Genomic DNA, 15,224 nt, shown 5'->3' with positions numbered 1-15,224 from the left:
TCAGAAGAAAAATTTTCTGAGCCTAGGGGTGCCTGGGGGGCTCAGTTGGTTGAGTGGTTGAGCATTGGACTCTTGGTTTCAGCTGAGGTTGCATCTTTGTCTGGGGGTTGTGGGATCAAGCCCTGCATTGGGCTTCACACTCAGCAGGGAGTCTGCTTCTCCCTCTCCCTCTGCCCTTCCCCCTGCTCTCTCTCTCAGATGAATACATAATCTTAAAAAATTTTTTTTTCCAAGCCTAGTGAGCAGTTTTGCTGTGAACCCACGTTTGAGAACAAGAGATTATAAGGTAAGTGCTTAGTATGGTACATTGTTTGTGTATCACCTTGAATAAAGAGGCCAGCAAAGGATGCCTGAAGGTTCAAGGTGGAAGGCATTTACTTTGCTTCAACATTCGTTCCATAACCGTAAGTTTTTATGATATTTTAGGTTGAGTACATTGATATTGGAGTGAAACACTGTAGCTGCTATAAATAGTATGATATGCACATGAATTTTAGAAGCTTATTTATGGAAACGTGGAAGAATGCAAGGGGAGATCATAAGGTCAGAGTATTTGAGTTACCTAAATGTGTGTTGTAGATTCTGTCCTTGAGAAACTTGCTTTATATCCTCATGTACTATAAATAACACTCAAAACACCCAGTTTTACATTTATATTTAATATTTACGCCATAAAGGAAATTTGTCTAATTATTCATCTTTCTAGAATGTTTGTGCTGTGTCCTAGTGGTGAAAGAACTATATACATTTAGAAGACTACTTACATATCCATAATTTTTGTAATGGACTATTTTATACAGACATTTTCCTCCAAGAGAAGGAAGGTGTTAAATAGAAGAAACAAATAATCCTTACCCTGACCTACTGAATCAAATATGTGTATTTAATCTGGTTTGTCAAATTTGGAATAGGACTTCTGGGAAAGGAAGGAAAACAGAACAAAGTCATCTGTTTACTACTTCTTTATACATAAAGATGAAATGTAAGAACTGATGAGCAAGGTAGAAGTCAATGCTAAAAAAATAGAAATGAAGTCCACACATCATTTTTATTTCTCCTCTCTCCCAGTTTCCTAATTCAATGGTTGTCAATGAATCATGAAAGACTTCTTTAGCTAAGAGGGGTGGTATAGAAAGAAAAAATGGGAAATAAAAGAGAGTCCTTAGAAAACAACAGGAACAGTTGAATTGTAAGGTGGCCTTTTCATCCAGAGCAACAATTTTAACTGCATATTAGAATAATTTGGGGAGCTGTTAAAATTTGTGGGTAGCTGGATCCCATCCCTGGTGATTCTTGTTTAATTGATCTGGGGTGGGGTTTCAATGTATTTTTTAAATCTCCCCAGTGAGTCTAAAGGGTGTTCAGGATAGAGAACCCCTGGGGACACTAGCAGTTACTTCATAGATCGCCAGGTGGCCTGGGCTTCTAGAGGTTTCATGTTTATGGGAAGAAGGACATGAACTACAGATGATATTTGGAAGTAGTGTTGGCAATCAGGTCATGATGGGCCGAAGACAGCAAAAGTTCTGGGTTGATGGTCAGCTCTCTACATCTTGGTTCCCCTTTGGTGCTCTTTGTTGGAGAGTTTGGAGAATAAACAAGGAAATACCATGAGATGTTTAGTGATCCTTAGAGATTTCAGATGCTACCCTTCATCTGAAGGCAATGGGTCTTTTTTGCCTCCCCCTTCACATCTGAAGTCATCTCCAGAAATGATGGCAAACTTTTCAAAGTCTACATTGGAAAAATGGAGATAAACAAGGATGCCTAGCGTCTGACCCAGGGAAAGAGTAAAAATTTTAAGTTTAATTTAAATTTAAGTTTAAGTTTAGAAAGGGAAAAAATTTGAGGGGTACCATATACATACGTAATGTACATATGCACATATATATGCAGTATATCAGGAGCCAAGTTAGGGCTGGAAGCTGAACCATGATGCAGAAGCCAAAAGATGGATGTGGTCCAGGGAAATGAGGCAGCAGGATGCAGGAGGGGGCATAGAGCTTGTTTGGGGCAAGACTGCTCTGGGCAGGATGATCCTGAGACTTCTCTCTAGTTCTCTAGAATAGCCTAAAAGGACTCCCTGACTCCCTGGCTACTCACCCTAGGCCAGGGTATTATGACTCAAGTGATGACCAAGGGAGACCACTTTGGCAGAGGCCAGTATAGCTCAGAGAGAAGGAAGCTAGAGGCAATTAGAAGGCCCCTCAGTTGGGTGTTCACCAAGTAGTAGGTTCTGAGGGGGCTTGTGGGAATGACACTGTAGCAGTACCCTCAGCGTTGATGTGATCATTGATTCTGAGGGAAGAGGACTAGGAGACAACATGAATTTGTGGCTCTGAGTCTACACGTCAAGGAGAACAATAATGCCGTGGACAGAAAGTATCAGGAAGATGAACTGATTCTGGGAAATGACAGGATCAGGTTGGAGGCTCAGTGAGACAGGCAAGTCTTCCAAGTGCAAATATGTTATAGAGAGTAGAGAATGCTGGGCAGGAATTCTGGAGAGGACAGGAACTGGAGACGGGTGCCTGTAGATTACACATATTGGGGAAATTGGTATGGAGAGAGAAAAAAAAGAGAATTAAGGATGGAAGGGGAATGTTCCCAGTCTGAGAAAGGGCAGTCAACAGAGGAAACTGGAATGGTCCAGAGGGTAGGAGGGTTCCACTGAAGCCAAAGGGTTTTCAAAAAGCAAGGAGGATGAAGAATGAGACAGGCTAGGAGGCCCAATCTGGTAGTGGCTAGTTTCCAAAGAAATAGCTTCTGAGTTTCCTTGCTAGGAAGTGACCTCCACTGGCCCATCTCCTACACGTTATAACTTCTCTCAAGGGATTACTTTTTCCATGAAGTTCTTCTGACTGTCCCATTCTTCTTTCATTCCCCATTTCTTAGAACTCCTCCAGGGCTTTAAGACTGCCAGTGCATCCCATGTTTCAGTGGGGTGGGGTGGGGGGTTCCCAAGCCTCCCCAGCTGCATGGAAGCAACTCGACACTTTGCTTCTTACCACAGGGATTACACCAACAGCCTCGTCCCTGGGAGCACTGCTTAGCTGCAGGTCCCCAACCGCATGCTCCCCACAGGCAGTCAGTGGGATTTTTAAATGTAAACCAGACTATCTGACAATCCACCTTAAAGCCTGTAATGGCTTCCACAAGGAAGAAGAATCCTGGCTCTCAGACCCCGGCATACAGTCAGCCTATGGACATCCTCGCCCTCCACGCTCCCATCACTCATGTGCTCAGCAACTTCGGCTGGTTCTGCCTCAGGGCCTTTAAACTTTCCATTCCTTCTGCTTTCAAGGTTCTTCCCTCAGAATTTCACATGGCTTCCTCTTCCTCACCATCCAGGGTTTAGCCAAATAGCCTCCTTTCAGCAAGGCCCTGCCTGTCACCCTCAGGAATTCTGTACGCTTCTCTTCCACACCACCCCCTACATAGTTCACACGCTGTCTTCTCCATGGCATTTGTCAATGTTGAAGTTATCTTGTTGGTTGTTCTTCTTTTCTCCGCTCTCCATCCAGCTATTTATGAGTCGAATGTCTGTCTTGTTTACAACTGTCTTTGTTTACAACTGTCCTGACCCAGGATCTCCTGGGTCATGGTGGGAGCTTCATCAATGCTTCCAGGGGCCGACTGCCTCAGGCCATTGGACAGGCTGGCCCTTCTGAGCCCTGGATTTTCTTTCCCTCTTCTGTTGTCACTTCCTCAACCAGGCACTCCTGACAGCTTGATCTCAGTCAGATTCCCTGCTATGTTCTCTTTCATAAAACCCTGTGATTTCCCTCAAATCTCTTTCACAGTTTTCAAATCCATATGTCTTTATGTATCCACATTCTATCTTACCCAGTAGACTCTATGTTTCTGCAGGGCAAAGACTGTCTATCATTTATATCTAGAGATATGTATACATATTTTGACCCCCATGTATTCCCTGTGCCAGCCACATAGTAGGTGCTCACTTATTATGTATTGAATAAATATTGAAATATTGAGTTTCTCCTGGGTTGAAACACAGAGTAGAATATTTTTAAAAATAGCTGAAGCAGGTTGACAGACACTTCTGGGGGTCAATTTAGATTTCCTTGTCTGGCTGGAATGTGCTCTTACACTTTGCAGGAAGGTCATCAAAACCACTCTGATCTAGAGGAAGACATTTGTACCCCTATCTCCAATAGGACAATTTGACAAGGGGGCTGGGCCTGACTCTGCCCCAGCTGGAGGAGACATCCTGGTGCTGCTCTCCAAGGTGGGTGAAGAGAAGGCAGGTAAATGGGTCACCCTTGAGCTGAGAGTTTGCTGGCCATCTTGGGAAGGAAAGGCAACCCGGGGGGCCATGGCTGGGTGGACTTTAGCACATGAAGTCTGGTCATTCTTTTCTTCTGTCCAGTTACAGTCATGCAGGTTTGGATAGTGTTCAGTGAGTTCCTCTGTGAGAAGCTCAAAGTGCTAAGTGGAAGATAAGAACAAAAAGAGTGAGCAGCTTACCATATTGGCACCAAACAGTTAAGCCAGACTTGTGGGAAAGGTGCTCCTGGGTGGGGAATTCTCTAGAGTGGGCTCTGTGAGCTGGCAGCAAATTCTGGCAGTGGCTAAGCCGACTCAAAAGTTGTGTTTCTTATTCTCATTGGGAAAATGGCCAATAATAATAATAATTATAATTAATAATAATAATTATTATTATTAATATGTATTGCTTATTTACAGGGCAGAAGAAAAGATTGGCATAGCAATTAGACGACCTGAGTTCTAATCCTCAACTGCCAGCAACTAGCCACGTGGCCTTGAGCAAAGGCTTCAACGTCTTTATACTTAAAATGAAGGTGTTGGCACATAATCCTAGAATCTGAAAGGATTGCACAATCAGGTTTCTGATCTAATGCATCCCTCTGGCGGTCTGCAGGATGGAGTCAAGTGTCACCCTCCACCGCCCCGTACCAATAGAATCTCGTCTTTGATCTGCTGAGCCCGGTCTCCAAACTGAAACGCCAGCTCCTCCACCTGCTGCTGCAGGGCCCAACGGAGAGTCTGCAGCTGTTTGGCCTCCTGCCTGCAGTTAAAGAACAGAGATTGACCATATTTCCCATCATCTCCAAGCTCCTAGCTCAGTCCTCCATCGTCCCTCTCAAAAGGTAGGTCACGCCTCTGACATCTCTTACAAGGGACCGTCACCTTCTTTATTTGTATCAGATATGGTATGTCACCAGGGCAGGTGTTCTTTCTTTTTTAAACAACTCTATTGCAGAATAATTTGTATACCCAGAGTTTACCTATTTTAACAGTCCAATGCAATGATTTTTAATAAATTTGCCAAGTTGCATCACTCACCACTGGTCAGTTTGGGATAGCTTCCATCTGCCCAATAAAAACTCCCATGCCCCTTTACGATTGATCCCTATTTCACCCCTCAGGCCCAGGCAGCAGCTAATCTACATTTGGGGCATAAGCTTTTCAGCTATGTGAAAATAACGCAGATTTCCAAAACTCTAATAACATCCAACACTTACATTTGCATAAGCTCCATTCACATCAATGGAAGATATCCTGCTGGCTATCCTCCATCTTCTCAGCTGACTGCCCATCTTCTGACCTCAAACAGCCTTGGACTTAAAGAGTAAGTGTTGCTATCTCACAAATAGCTCTCACAGATTCCTATTTTAGTATATGTGCTGCCGAAGCGAGCACAGCTCTCACAGATTCCTACTGCGAAAGCAAGAACAAGAACAGGAAAGCCAAGGAAAGGGACTCATTTCTCATTAGTCCTGCTCCTGGGTGCTCATCTGTCCTGCCCTGATTACTTTTCCTTGCTTCAGGTGTGTGGGCTCTACTTACTTTTATGACTCTCTTCGATAATTACCTTTCCTCCTCTGACATGTCCCTGCAAAAGAGTGCCTGCTGTCCTGTAAGGTGCTGTTCAATTTCCTCCAAATGCTCCTGGAAACTCTGGCACACCATCTTCATCACTTCCATCTCCTGGACTGTGCACTGAGAACAATTAGAAAGAGCTGAAAAGGAAGTCCTTTCTGATTCACAGCAAAACCTCACGATGGTGGAGCCTGCCTGCCTCCCAAGGGCTCCCTTGTCTACAGTGAAGCCCCATCGCTAAGGCAAGGGAAAGAATAGATGGAAAGCCCAGCCTCTGGCTTCTCCGGGTGAGCAGAGGCAACATTTACCTGGGACAGAAGGACAGCAGTTGGTTGCTGACCGGCTCTTGGAGACATTATGTCCCGGAGATAGGACGGCTGTCTGAAGAACTAGGTGATGTCAGGGTACAAGGACACAGATACGGAAATCAGGGGGAAAGTGTCGGAGAGATGGCTTGTGCTTAGGAAAGCTGAGTCCTGTTAAATCTTGTTTAACGCAGGCATTGAATACTGCCTCACTCTGAATCTCAATAACGAACACATCTGTCTCAATGCTATGTGTTTGATTAGAGAAGGTCTGCTTAGAATAATATATATATATATACATATATATATATATTTATTTACTTATCAGTCTTATCCCTGCTTAACCACAGTCCCTGGTGGTGAAATCTGCAGGACCAGCTCCATGTGGCTGACAAGCTCACCCAGAGTAAGGGAGGCATCAGTTAGGCATCCTACTCTCTTTGTGAATTGGAATCTAGAATTAAACTCTGTCTATGCTCCCCATCCTGCTCCTTATTGTTCCCGATGTGAATGGTTCTTTATTTTTATTTTTTCAATTAACATATAATATATTATTTGTTTCAGGGGTACAGGTCTGTGCTTTATCAGCCTTTCGCCATTCACAGCACTCACCACAGCACACACCCTCCCCAGTCAATGTCCATCACTCAGCCACCCATCCCTCTCACCCCCCCTCCCCTCCAGCAATTTGTTTCCTGAGAGTAAGAGTCTCTTAAGGTTTTTTCTCCTTCTCTGGTTTCGTCTTGTTTCATTTTTCCCTCCCTTCCCCTATGATCCTCTGTCTTGTTTCTCATATTCCTCATATCAGAGAGATCATCTGATAATTGTCTTTCTCTGATTGACTTATTTTGCTTAGCATAATACCCTCTAGTTCCATCTACATCTTTGCAAATGGCAAGATTTCAGTTTTTTATTTGATGGCTGCGTAGTATTCCATTGTATATATACACCACATTTTCTTTATCCATTCATCTGTGAATTGTTCTTTAAATTGTTCTTAAATTTCTCTGTGTGACTCTGCTTCTGCCGTGGTGTCCTAATTTATATATCTTCCTGAAGCCCCTACGTCCAGTCCATTTGTTGAGAACCTGATGATTTGCTGAGTTCTTACTAGATATCCGCCTTCTTTTCCAGCCCAGGTTGGATCATGCTTTGAACAGATGCATGAAGGTGACTGGGTGGCTCAGTCACTTAAGCATCTGATCCCAGGAGCCTGAGATCCCAGGAACCTGAGATCAAGTCCCATATGAGGTTCTCTCTTCTGCAGGGAGTCTGTTTCTCTCTCTGCCCCTCCCACCACTCATTCTCTTGCTCTGTTAAATAAATAAATAAGTAAATATAGATGCATGATCCAGAACCCCAACATCTCCACCCATCTGACTTTAAGCGACATTAATACTTGTTAGACCCTAATGCTTTCTCTACCATGCGTATGGGTTTGGCTCCCCTCCCCACCGCCCAGAGTAGCATAGCAGAGGCTGTTAGTTGCCTGCTCACTGTTTTTTTCCCCTTTATTCACATGAAGAGACTTCTAATGTCTTAGGGTAACAATGTGTCTAATAAATGACATTTCCCAGCATCCCCTGCAGTAGGATGGCAATGAGATCAAAGTGGAAAGCATGGGGTGGGGCTTCTGGAAAGTTCTTGAAGGGAAACTAGTTTTTCTGGCAGCTGTCTTTCAACCTTATCTTCTTCTTCCTTCCATGGAGACCAGTCTTACAGCTGTGTTAATTCCTCTTAGCCCTGTTTTAAGGAAGTCCCAGATTTCTTACTTTTCTCCCCCAAACCCCATGGCCAAGATCCTTGGAGCTTCACTTCTACTTTTACTGGAATTGTCATAATGGAAATACTTTCCTACAAGTGATGTTCTTATACTGAAAACTCCTCATCATTTTGCTCTGAGAGTTTGGTTTGATTCTGTCCCCTAATTTTTATGTATGAATAACATATTTTACATGGCAAAACTCTCTAATTACTTTTGCTTCAGTGTGAGTGCATTTGAACCAGTTAGAGGAGTATTTGAAGTGTTATTGATGTTGGCAAGCATGCTTGAAAGGTGACTACAATTATGGCTCTTGAAACCAGAAAAGATCTTTGAGACGATGAAGGGCTCTTTTTATAGAGAGGTGTTCTGACAAAGAATGGCAAAGTGACTTGTCCAAGGTCCAAAAGGACAGATTTCAAGCCTGAGTCATATCTTTTCTTCTCAAGATCTAACTGAGTCACAGTAGTGTGCCTGGACACGGGGACAAGCTATTTGTCGCTTAGGACTAAGCTGGCTGAATGGTCCTAGTAGATTTCCTACAGGACGACCAAACTCTAGGGATGGAAATATGGTGCTCAAGTAGGCTGAGCATTAGAAACATTAAAGCTTATGCTTCATCTAGTTATTCTGGGGTAACTCTTTGTGATTGGAAGGCACAGGGGTCTGGGATTCAGGAGTACTGATAGCTGGCCCAGAGGGTGTGAGGTGGAAGATTCTGAAACACTGCCATCTTCTGGTCATTTGGAAGTACTAAAAGTACATTTCAGTTCTAGAACAGGTATAGTAGTTTTCAGAAAAAAGGAAACACTAGGCAAGCAAAAAAAAAAAAAAAGCTGTTTGGAACTCTTTCTTCCAATGTAAGTGCTGGGTTATAACCCAAAGTCAATGCAAGGTCTACTTGACTAACCCAAGTCCATTAAAATAAACTTTAACTTCAATAGTAAGAGCAATACCATGAGAAACATTGAAATGCCACTTTTGAATTGGTTCATCTTATTTTTTAAGCTGTGTATGCTTTTTACTTAAATCTAAATCATCAACATTATAGAAGAATTTTCTAATATCCAAAAATCCAATTTCAGATGTTCTTATTTTCTTGTATAGAAAGTATTTTTTAATCGCTAAATTATTATGAAGAATTCACATATACATAAGAATTAATCCGAGGGGCATCTAGGTGGCTCAGTGGGTTAAGCCTCTGCCTTCAGCTCAAGTCATGATCTCAGGGTCCTGGAATCGAGCCCCACATTGGGCTCTCTGCTCGGCGGGGAGCCTGCTTTCCCCTTTCTCTCTGCCTGCCTCTCTGCCTACTTGTGATCTCTGTCTGTCAAATAAATAAATAAAATATTTAAAAGAAAAAAGAATTAATCCTATCAACAAACCATGGTGACCCACAAGACCACCAAAATAACATTTACCAGTAAGTCAAGTGAATCTCTGCACTGTTATGCACTCCTCTCTAAGGGGAGGAGGTGGGAATGTTTTTCTGAGTCTTTTACCTAAACTTGCTCTTACTTTCAACACCTTCTTGGAACGGGTGGTAGATAGTATCTATCCCTGCCTATAATCTTCACTTAGTCCAAATTCATTTTCCAGATTTTTTTTATAAATAATTTTTGTAACCCTAGTTAGCAGCTGGCATCTGATTTAGAGATATTTTTCTCCACAATATTATTTGGGCCTTACAAACCCAGGCTCACTCACCACAGATACCTTTTCTCTCTGTTCCTGAGTATGTTCTTTGGCTTAAGAAGCCTGCTCTTGTGTGCAAATGCAATCCCCCATTTTCACTTGCTTTTCTGCTGGTCTCTATGTGCCTGTGTGTGCACCTGCCCACAAGTATAATAATGCACATGTAAAAAGACTGTTTTCTTTGAGTGTATGTTTGCGGTTCCTCGAATCTAAGTAAGGAGAAATGCATTGTCATCTAATAAAACCTGAGATAGTATGTATTTCAGGGTGTATAATCTCAGATCAATTCGATTCCAAATGCCTGAAACCTTGCAATTTGAAAAATGATGAGTAAATCACTTATCTTTCATTGATTCTCTTTCTATGTTTATATAACATTTATGCAGATTTCTAGATGTTGCAGGGCTAGGTAGTAATTGCCTTGTCTTTCACATAATCACTTTCTCATGTTGCCATTACACTTCTTCAGATTTAGATATTTTAAAGCTAGACACACCATTGCCTGGAGTATGTTGTCCAAGAATCTGGTGTCAGCTAAGCAGGCAGAGAGAGAGGGGAAATCTGAATTAGCATCTGAATTAACCACTTATTAGTAGAGGAAGTTGGAAACTTATACTCTCTTGATTCTAGGTTCCTCATTTGTAAAAGAGGGAGGACCTGGCATATGTATGAGGGACTCAGGATTTATGGTATGGGTGAAAATGAGGGTTATGCAACATATGGTAAATAAAGTGATTAGCATAGGCACCCAATAAATATTTGTGGAATTAAAAGAATGGGAGGGTAACCCATCAGGCCTCCAACAGTAGGTGCTTAATAAATAACAGTTGCCTTCCACTCTTCTTTGAACAGCTGTAGCCCTATGTGTGCCACCTTTCTGTTTTTTCACTTTCAATACAGGTGATTTCATGTGTGATGCTCTTAATTTTTTTTTAAGAAAAAAAGCCTAGATCATTTCTCACCTTGAGAATCAAGGAAGAGGGGACACGGGAAGGACTCACTAAATGCTTATTGATTTATCAGGGGCTGAACAGGTTGGGGGTCAGGCAGTTTTCCGTAAACTCAACGTCCACTTTTAAATAAACTCACCCACGATGGAGCAGGAGTCCCTCCATTTGACATGGAGCTTCTAGAGAAGCTCTAGATTCAAGAGCTGAACAATAATAAAATAATGACAAAAATGAGTAAGAAGAACAGGAGCCACTCAATTAGCATTTTCTAGGGCCTTCTGTGGGCTGGGCACTGGGCTGAGCGTCTGCGCATGCCAAGTGCTTTACAAGCTTTCTCTTGCTTAATCCTAAAACAATCCTGTGTCTGTGGCATTAAGAGTCTCCCTATTTGGGGTGCCTGGGTGGCTCAGTGGGTTAAAGCCTCTGCCTGGTTCAGGTCATGATCTCAGGGTCCTGGGATTGAGCTCCGCATCAGGGCTCTCTGCTCAGCAGGGAGCCTGCTTCCTCCCTCTCTCTCTGACTGCCTCTTTGCCTACTTGTGATCTCTGTCAAGTGAATAAATAAAATCTTAAAAAAAAATTTATTAGAAAAAAAAGAGTCTCCCTATTTTGCAAAGCAGGAACTAGAATCAAGAGAGATGTAATAATGGCTTGTGCAAGATTATTCAGCTAAGTGAATTTAAGACAGAGAATTGTTCAGTTAGACTGAACTGGAGATGATGTACAGATGCGTTAATATTTATAAACTTACACGTGAATTTATTGTTCTATACCCCTCTGTCATATGAAGATTAATAATGAAATTTGCCTCCTTACTTCCGGAGGGGATTGGATGCATCAGATAAGAAGAAATTTGTGAGAGGGGAGCCTGGGTGGCTCAGTGGGTTAAGCCACTGCCTTTGGCTCCGGTCATGATCTCAGGGTCCTGTGATCGAGTCCCGCATCGGGCTCTCTGCTCAGCGGGGAGCCTGCTTCCCCCGCTCTCTCTGCCTGCTTCTCTGCCTACTTGTGATCTCTATGTCAAATAAATAAGTAAAATCCTTAAAAAAAAGAGAGAAATTTGTGAGAATATGTAGTAAGCTATAAAGCACTCTACAGATATTACTCATGATTTGAGATGGAAGGGTTTGCCCTGAGAGCTCACATTCGGGTGGCCCGAACATTCTCCCTGAGGTGGTGTTGCTCCAGCGGCCTTCCGCCCTGTCTTGGCAGAGAGGAATACTTACCGAGCATAGCTCCTTCGCTGTGGTGTCCTGAAGGACGTTCAAAGTCTTCATGAACTGGGCTTCCAGATGGTGATGGGAGCACAGGCAGTGTCTACAGGCTGAAGACACAGGGCTGGGGCTCTGCCTCTCTGAATGGCAGTGGGGCCGGTGATGACAGCAGACACAGCCGTGGGTGGGTTCAGCGTGGCAGATGCCCGGTGGGCAGATATAAGAGAAGCCTGTGTCCAGAGAGACGGATTTGGTGAGGCGCCGGGCCTTGTTATTCTGCCCTGAACAGCAGTGCCAGGGTCTAAGCTCACGTATATCAGCCTGAACAGAAACATCACGGCACTGTCTTGATTTTGTCTCCAATCCTGGTTCTGCTGTGGGAGCAAGTTCACCCATGGTGCATTCTAAAGTTGTTCCTTTAGAATCAGTCCCCAAAGCCCCAGCATCCGGAGCAGCAGATGCCAGGTTGGAGGACATCTGGATTGTCACCGACTTGGAACCAGCAGCGTTTGAGTCAGCGTTTGGAGGAAGCTTTCCCCTCTCAGATTCTGCTTGATGTGGTATTTGACCCAAAGCACGACATACTGGCTTTGCATGGGGAGTATCTCCAGCAGGTTTGTCGAGGTGGGGAATGAACTTTGCAGATGTTTGAATAAGGTCAACTGTATAGGACATGACATTACTGGGCCTGGGGACATGCTGTGGTGGGCTCTCTCCTGTCACTGAGGTACCATTGGTGTCAGGACAGGTTGCCTCAGTATCTACATGAAGGGGCTTGTTGTGAGCAGGATCAGCTCCCCGGGGTCTTTGGGACTTGCAGTGGTGGCTTTGCATGGATGTTTCCTCAGCTCCCTCAAGCTTCAGAAACCCATCCTTGGCTTCTGTGCTGTGGGGCAGCCTAAACCCCAGAGGACAGTCCCACCTGGAGCTAGCTGGACCCACCAGGGCCTCGGTTCCAGTTTGGGGCCTGGGCAAGTCCTGCCTTGGATGGCTGTCTTTCCTTGGGTGTTCTCCCCCTCTGGTGGTCCTGTCAAGGGCTGTATATGGGGTCAATGGCTCTGGGGGCTTCTCCATATCCTCAAACAGAGACTCTTCCTCCACTGTAGATGTTGAGGCCTTTTCTTCCATGACACTCCAGTCTTGATTTGAAAAGGCTGTGTTCACCATATTCTTGGAATCAGATTCATCTGACTCTTGCTGGCAGTCCTGGGGTGGCACTAAGCACTGGCTCTGATCCCTTGGCTCTCTACATCCATTCTCAACAGGACTCTGGCTGCTTGGCAAGGAAGGCATCTGTGTGAGAAACCAGGATAAAGGCAAATGGGTGAGGACGGTGGGGAAGGGGTTGGTTTAAGATGTGCTTGGGTCTGTCCCTTGTCATTACCCTTAACTTAGGAGTCCGGAGATAAAAGTTACAAACTCAGGTTTCCATTAGGTCACACTTTAACTACGCCCTTCTGTCTATGAAGCTCGCTTCCTTGTTTGGTAAAATCAAAAGAAAATAAGAAGGAAAGGAATGCTAAGCTTTCTGGCACCTTGTTTGGTGTGACTCCAATCCCCCGCCCCTTGGGTACCTGTGATGCATGTCTTCTATGGGCTGGCTGCCCTTCCCAAATATGGCAGTGTGGTGTGCTTTCTGCTTATCTTTCCTTTTACTCCTATTCCAACCCACCAGTGGCCCTCTACCTGCAAGGAGAATGGTTCCAGGGGGTCATCCAGGAATCCGCTGCTGTCGGACTGGAAGCTGTTTTCTCTGTTCACTGTGGCATCTGTGGAAAGAAGTCACGAGGCCTGGGGTCAGTGAAGGGAAGTGGGGTGGCAGGAGGACAGAGATCAAACCCTCTCTGTGCCAGATAGGCCATAGATCCTCAATAAATGCCCAATGCATGGAGATAGGGATGAGTGGGGAATTCCAAGTGTCTATTTTCTAGATTGTCAGAGGGTCCAGGTAAAACTGGGTCACTGGTTTCCTGATACAAGGAGTAAAACACAAAATAAAGGAGAAAGGATGACCATCTCTAAGACAAAATAGCAAATGGTTGCAGATGCATCTTTAATAAGGGGAAGAAAATCCAGAAGGAAATGCATAGCCCTTAAATTCCATGCTGACAACACAATAAAAAACAAAATGTATATATCTCTGTATATATTTTGCAATGAACTGAATATTATGCAACCCCCTCCCCCCAATCATACGTTGAAATCCTAACTCCCATGGTAGTGGTATTAGGAGGCAGGGCCTTCAGGGAGTGACAGATAAGGAGAGCAGAACTCTCATTAGTGGGGTTACTACTTTGTAAAATACCTTAAAAGAAGACCCCAGAGAAGGGAACTCCCTTGCCCCTTCTACCATGTAAGAACACAGTGAGAAGATGACCATCTGTGGACAAGGAAGTGGGTTCTCATGAGACACTGAAACTGCCAGCACCTTGACCTTGAACTTCTAGCCTCCAGAACTGTGAAAAATAAACTCCTATTGTTCATAAGCCACCGAGTCCGTAGTATTCTGTTACAGCAGCTCTGTCTAAGACATATATATTCTTTTTTTTTTTAACTAAATGTTAGATAAGAACCTTACTAGCTTCATCTGCACTCTATATGACTACAAGGCCTTGTTCATGTTTTAGACTGCTTCTCCTGTCATTGCAAAAGGCTGGAAGGAGCAAAGAAAGAACTACGTGAAGTGAGGGCAGGTAACAATTCTGTAAATATGAGCATCTGGAAATTCTAAATCTATCTGAACTTTTACCATAGATATTGTGTTATATTAGCAGAGGTGGAGGATATGGGTGGCTACTAGAGGATGAACCTGATAAAGATTAAATTGGAAGATTTTTTTCTCTTACCTAATGAGAAATACTTTATGGGCTAGAAGAGGAAGTCGCCTGGGAGGAGGGTGGTTGGAGTGTAGCCCTTCTTCTACAAGAAGTAGAAAGAGGACCCTTGGGGCACGTGGTTGGCTCAGTCAGTTAAGCGTCTGTTTTTGGCTCAGGTCATGATCTCAGGGTCTTGGGATTGAGTCCTGCATCAGGCTCCCTGCTCAGTGGGGAGTCTGCTTCTCCCTCTCCTTCTGGCTGCAGCTCCCCAACCTCTCTCTTTCCCCCTTGCTATATCTCTCTCATCATTTCTCTCTCTGTATCAAATAAAAATCAAAGGATATAAATTTCAACAGCTGAATCCTAGACACATGGAAGAAATTTGAGAAAACAATGTCTTTGGATCTTGTTATTACCTCTCTTACTGTATAGGTAAGGGTAAAATATGGAAAATATTGACTGGTCATTGACCTAAAGAAGACTTCTGCTTCTGGCAAGCTGAAGTAATAAGAACTAGACTTTCCTCCCACCTGAAACAACTGAGAAACTGGACAAAGTGTGTGAAAAACAGTTTGAAGAATATGGGCATCAGGCAATTAAAAATGGGTGTCCCTGAGA

General features: G+C 43.7%; 1 protein-coding gene across 2 annotated transcripts in view; it reads right to left on the bottom strand.

The window, feature by feature from the left end:
• Positions 1-493: 493 nt before the first annotated feature.
• The window catches only part of ITPRID1 (ITPR interacting domain containing 1), a 113,304-nt gene continuing 98,573 nt past the window's right edge, over positions 494-15,224 (bottom strand). For both annotated transcript variants that reach the window (XM_047695843.1, XM_047695844.1), the window contains exons 10-14: positions 13,477-13,559; positions 11,803-13,083; positions 5,858-5,985; positions 4,939-5,050; positions 494-4,449 (exon numbers count right to left, since the gene is read on the bottom strand). In XM_047695843.1, the coding sequence (XP_047551799.1) occupies positions 4,144-4,449; positions 4,939-5,050; positions 5,858-5,985; positions 11,803-13,083; positions 13,477-13,559 (1,910 nt within the window). In that variant the 3' untranslated portion in view covers positions 494-4,143. The remainder of the gene's footprint in view (positions 4,450-4,938; positions 5,051-5,857; positions 5,986-11,802; positions 13,084-13,476; positions 13,560-15,224) is intronic.

Source organism: Lutra lutra, chromosome 11 (genome assembly GCF_902655055.1).
Source record: "Lutra lutra chromosome 11, mLutLut1.2, whole genome shotgun sequence".
In the NCBI taxonomy this organism is placed as follows: Eukaryota; Metazoa; Chordata; class Mammalia; order Carnivora; family Mustelidae; genus Lutra; species Lutra lutra.
The sequence above is the reverse complement of the archived record's forward strand: the minus strand, read 5'-3'. Positions and strand labels throughout refer to the sequence as shown.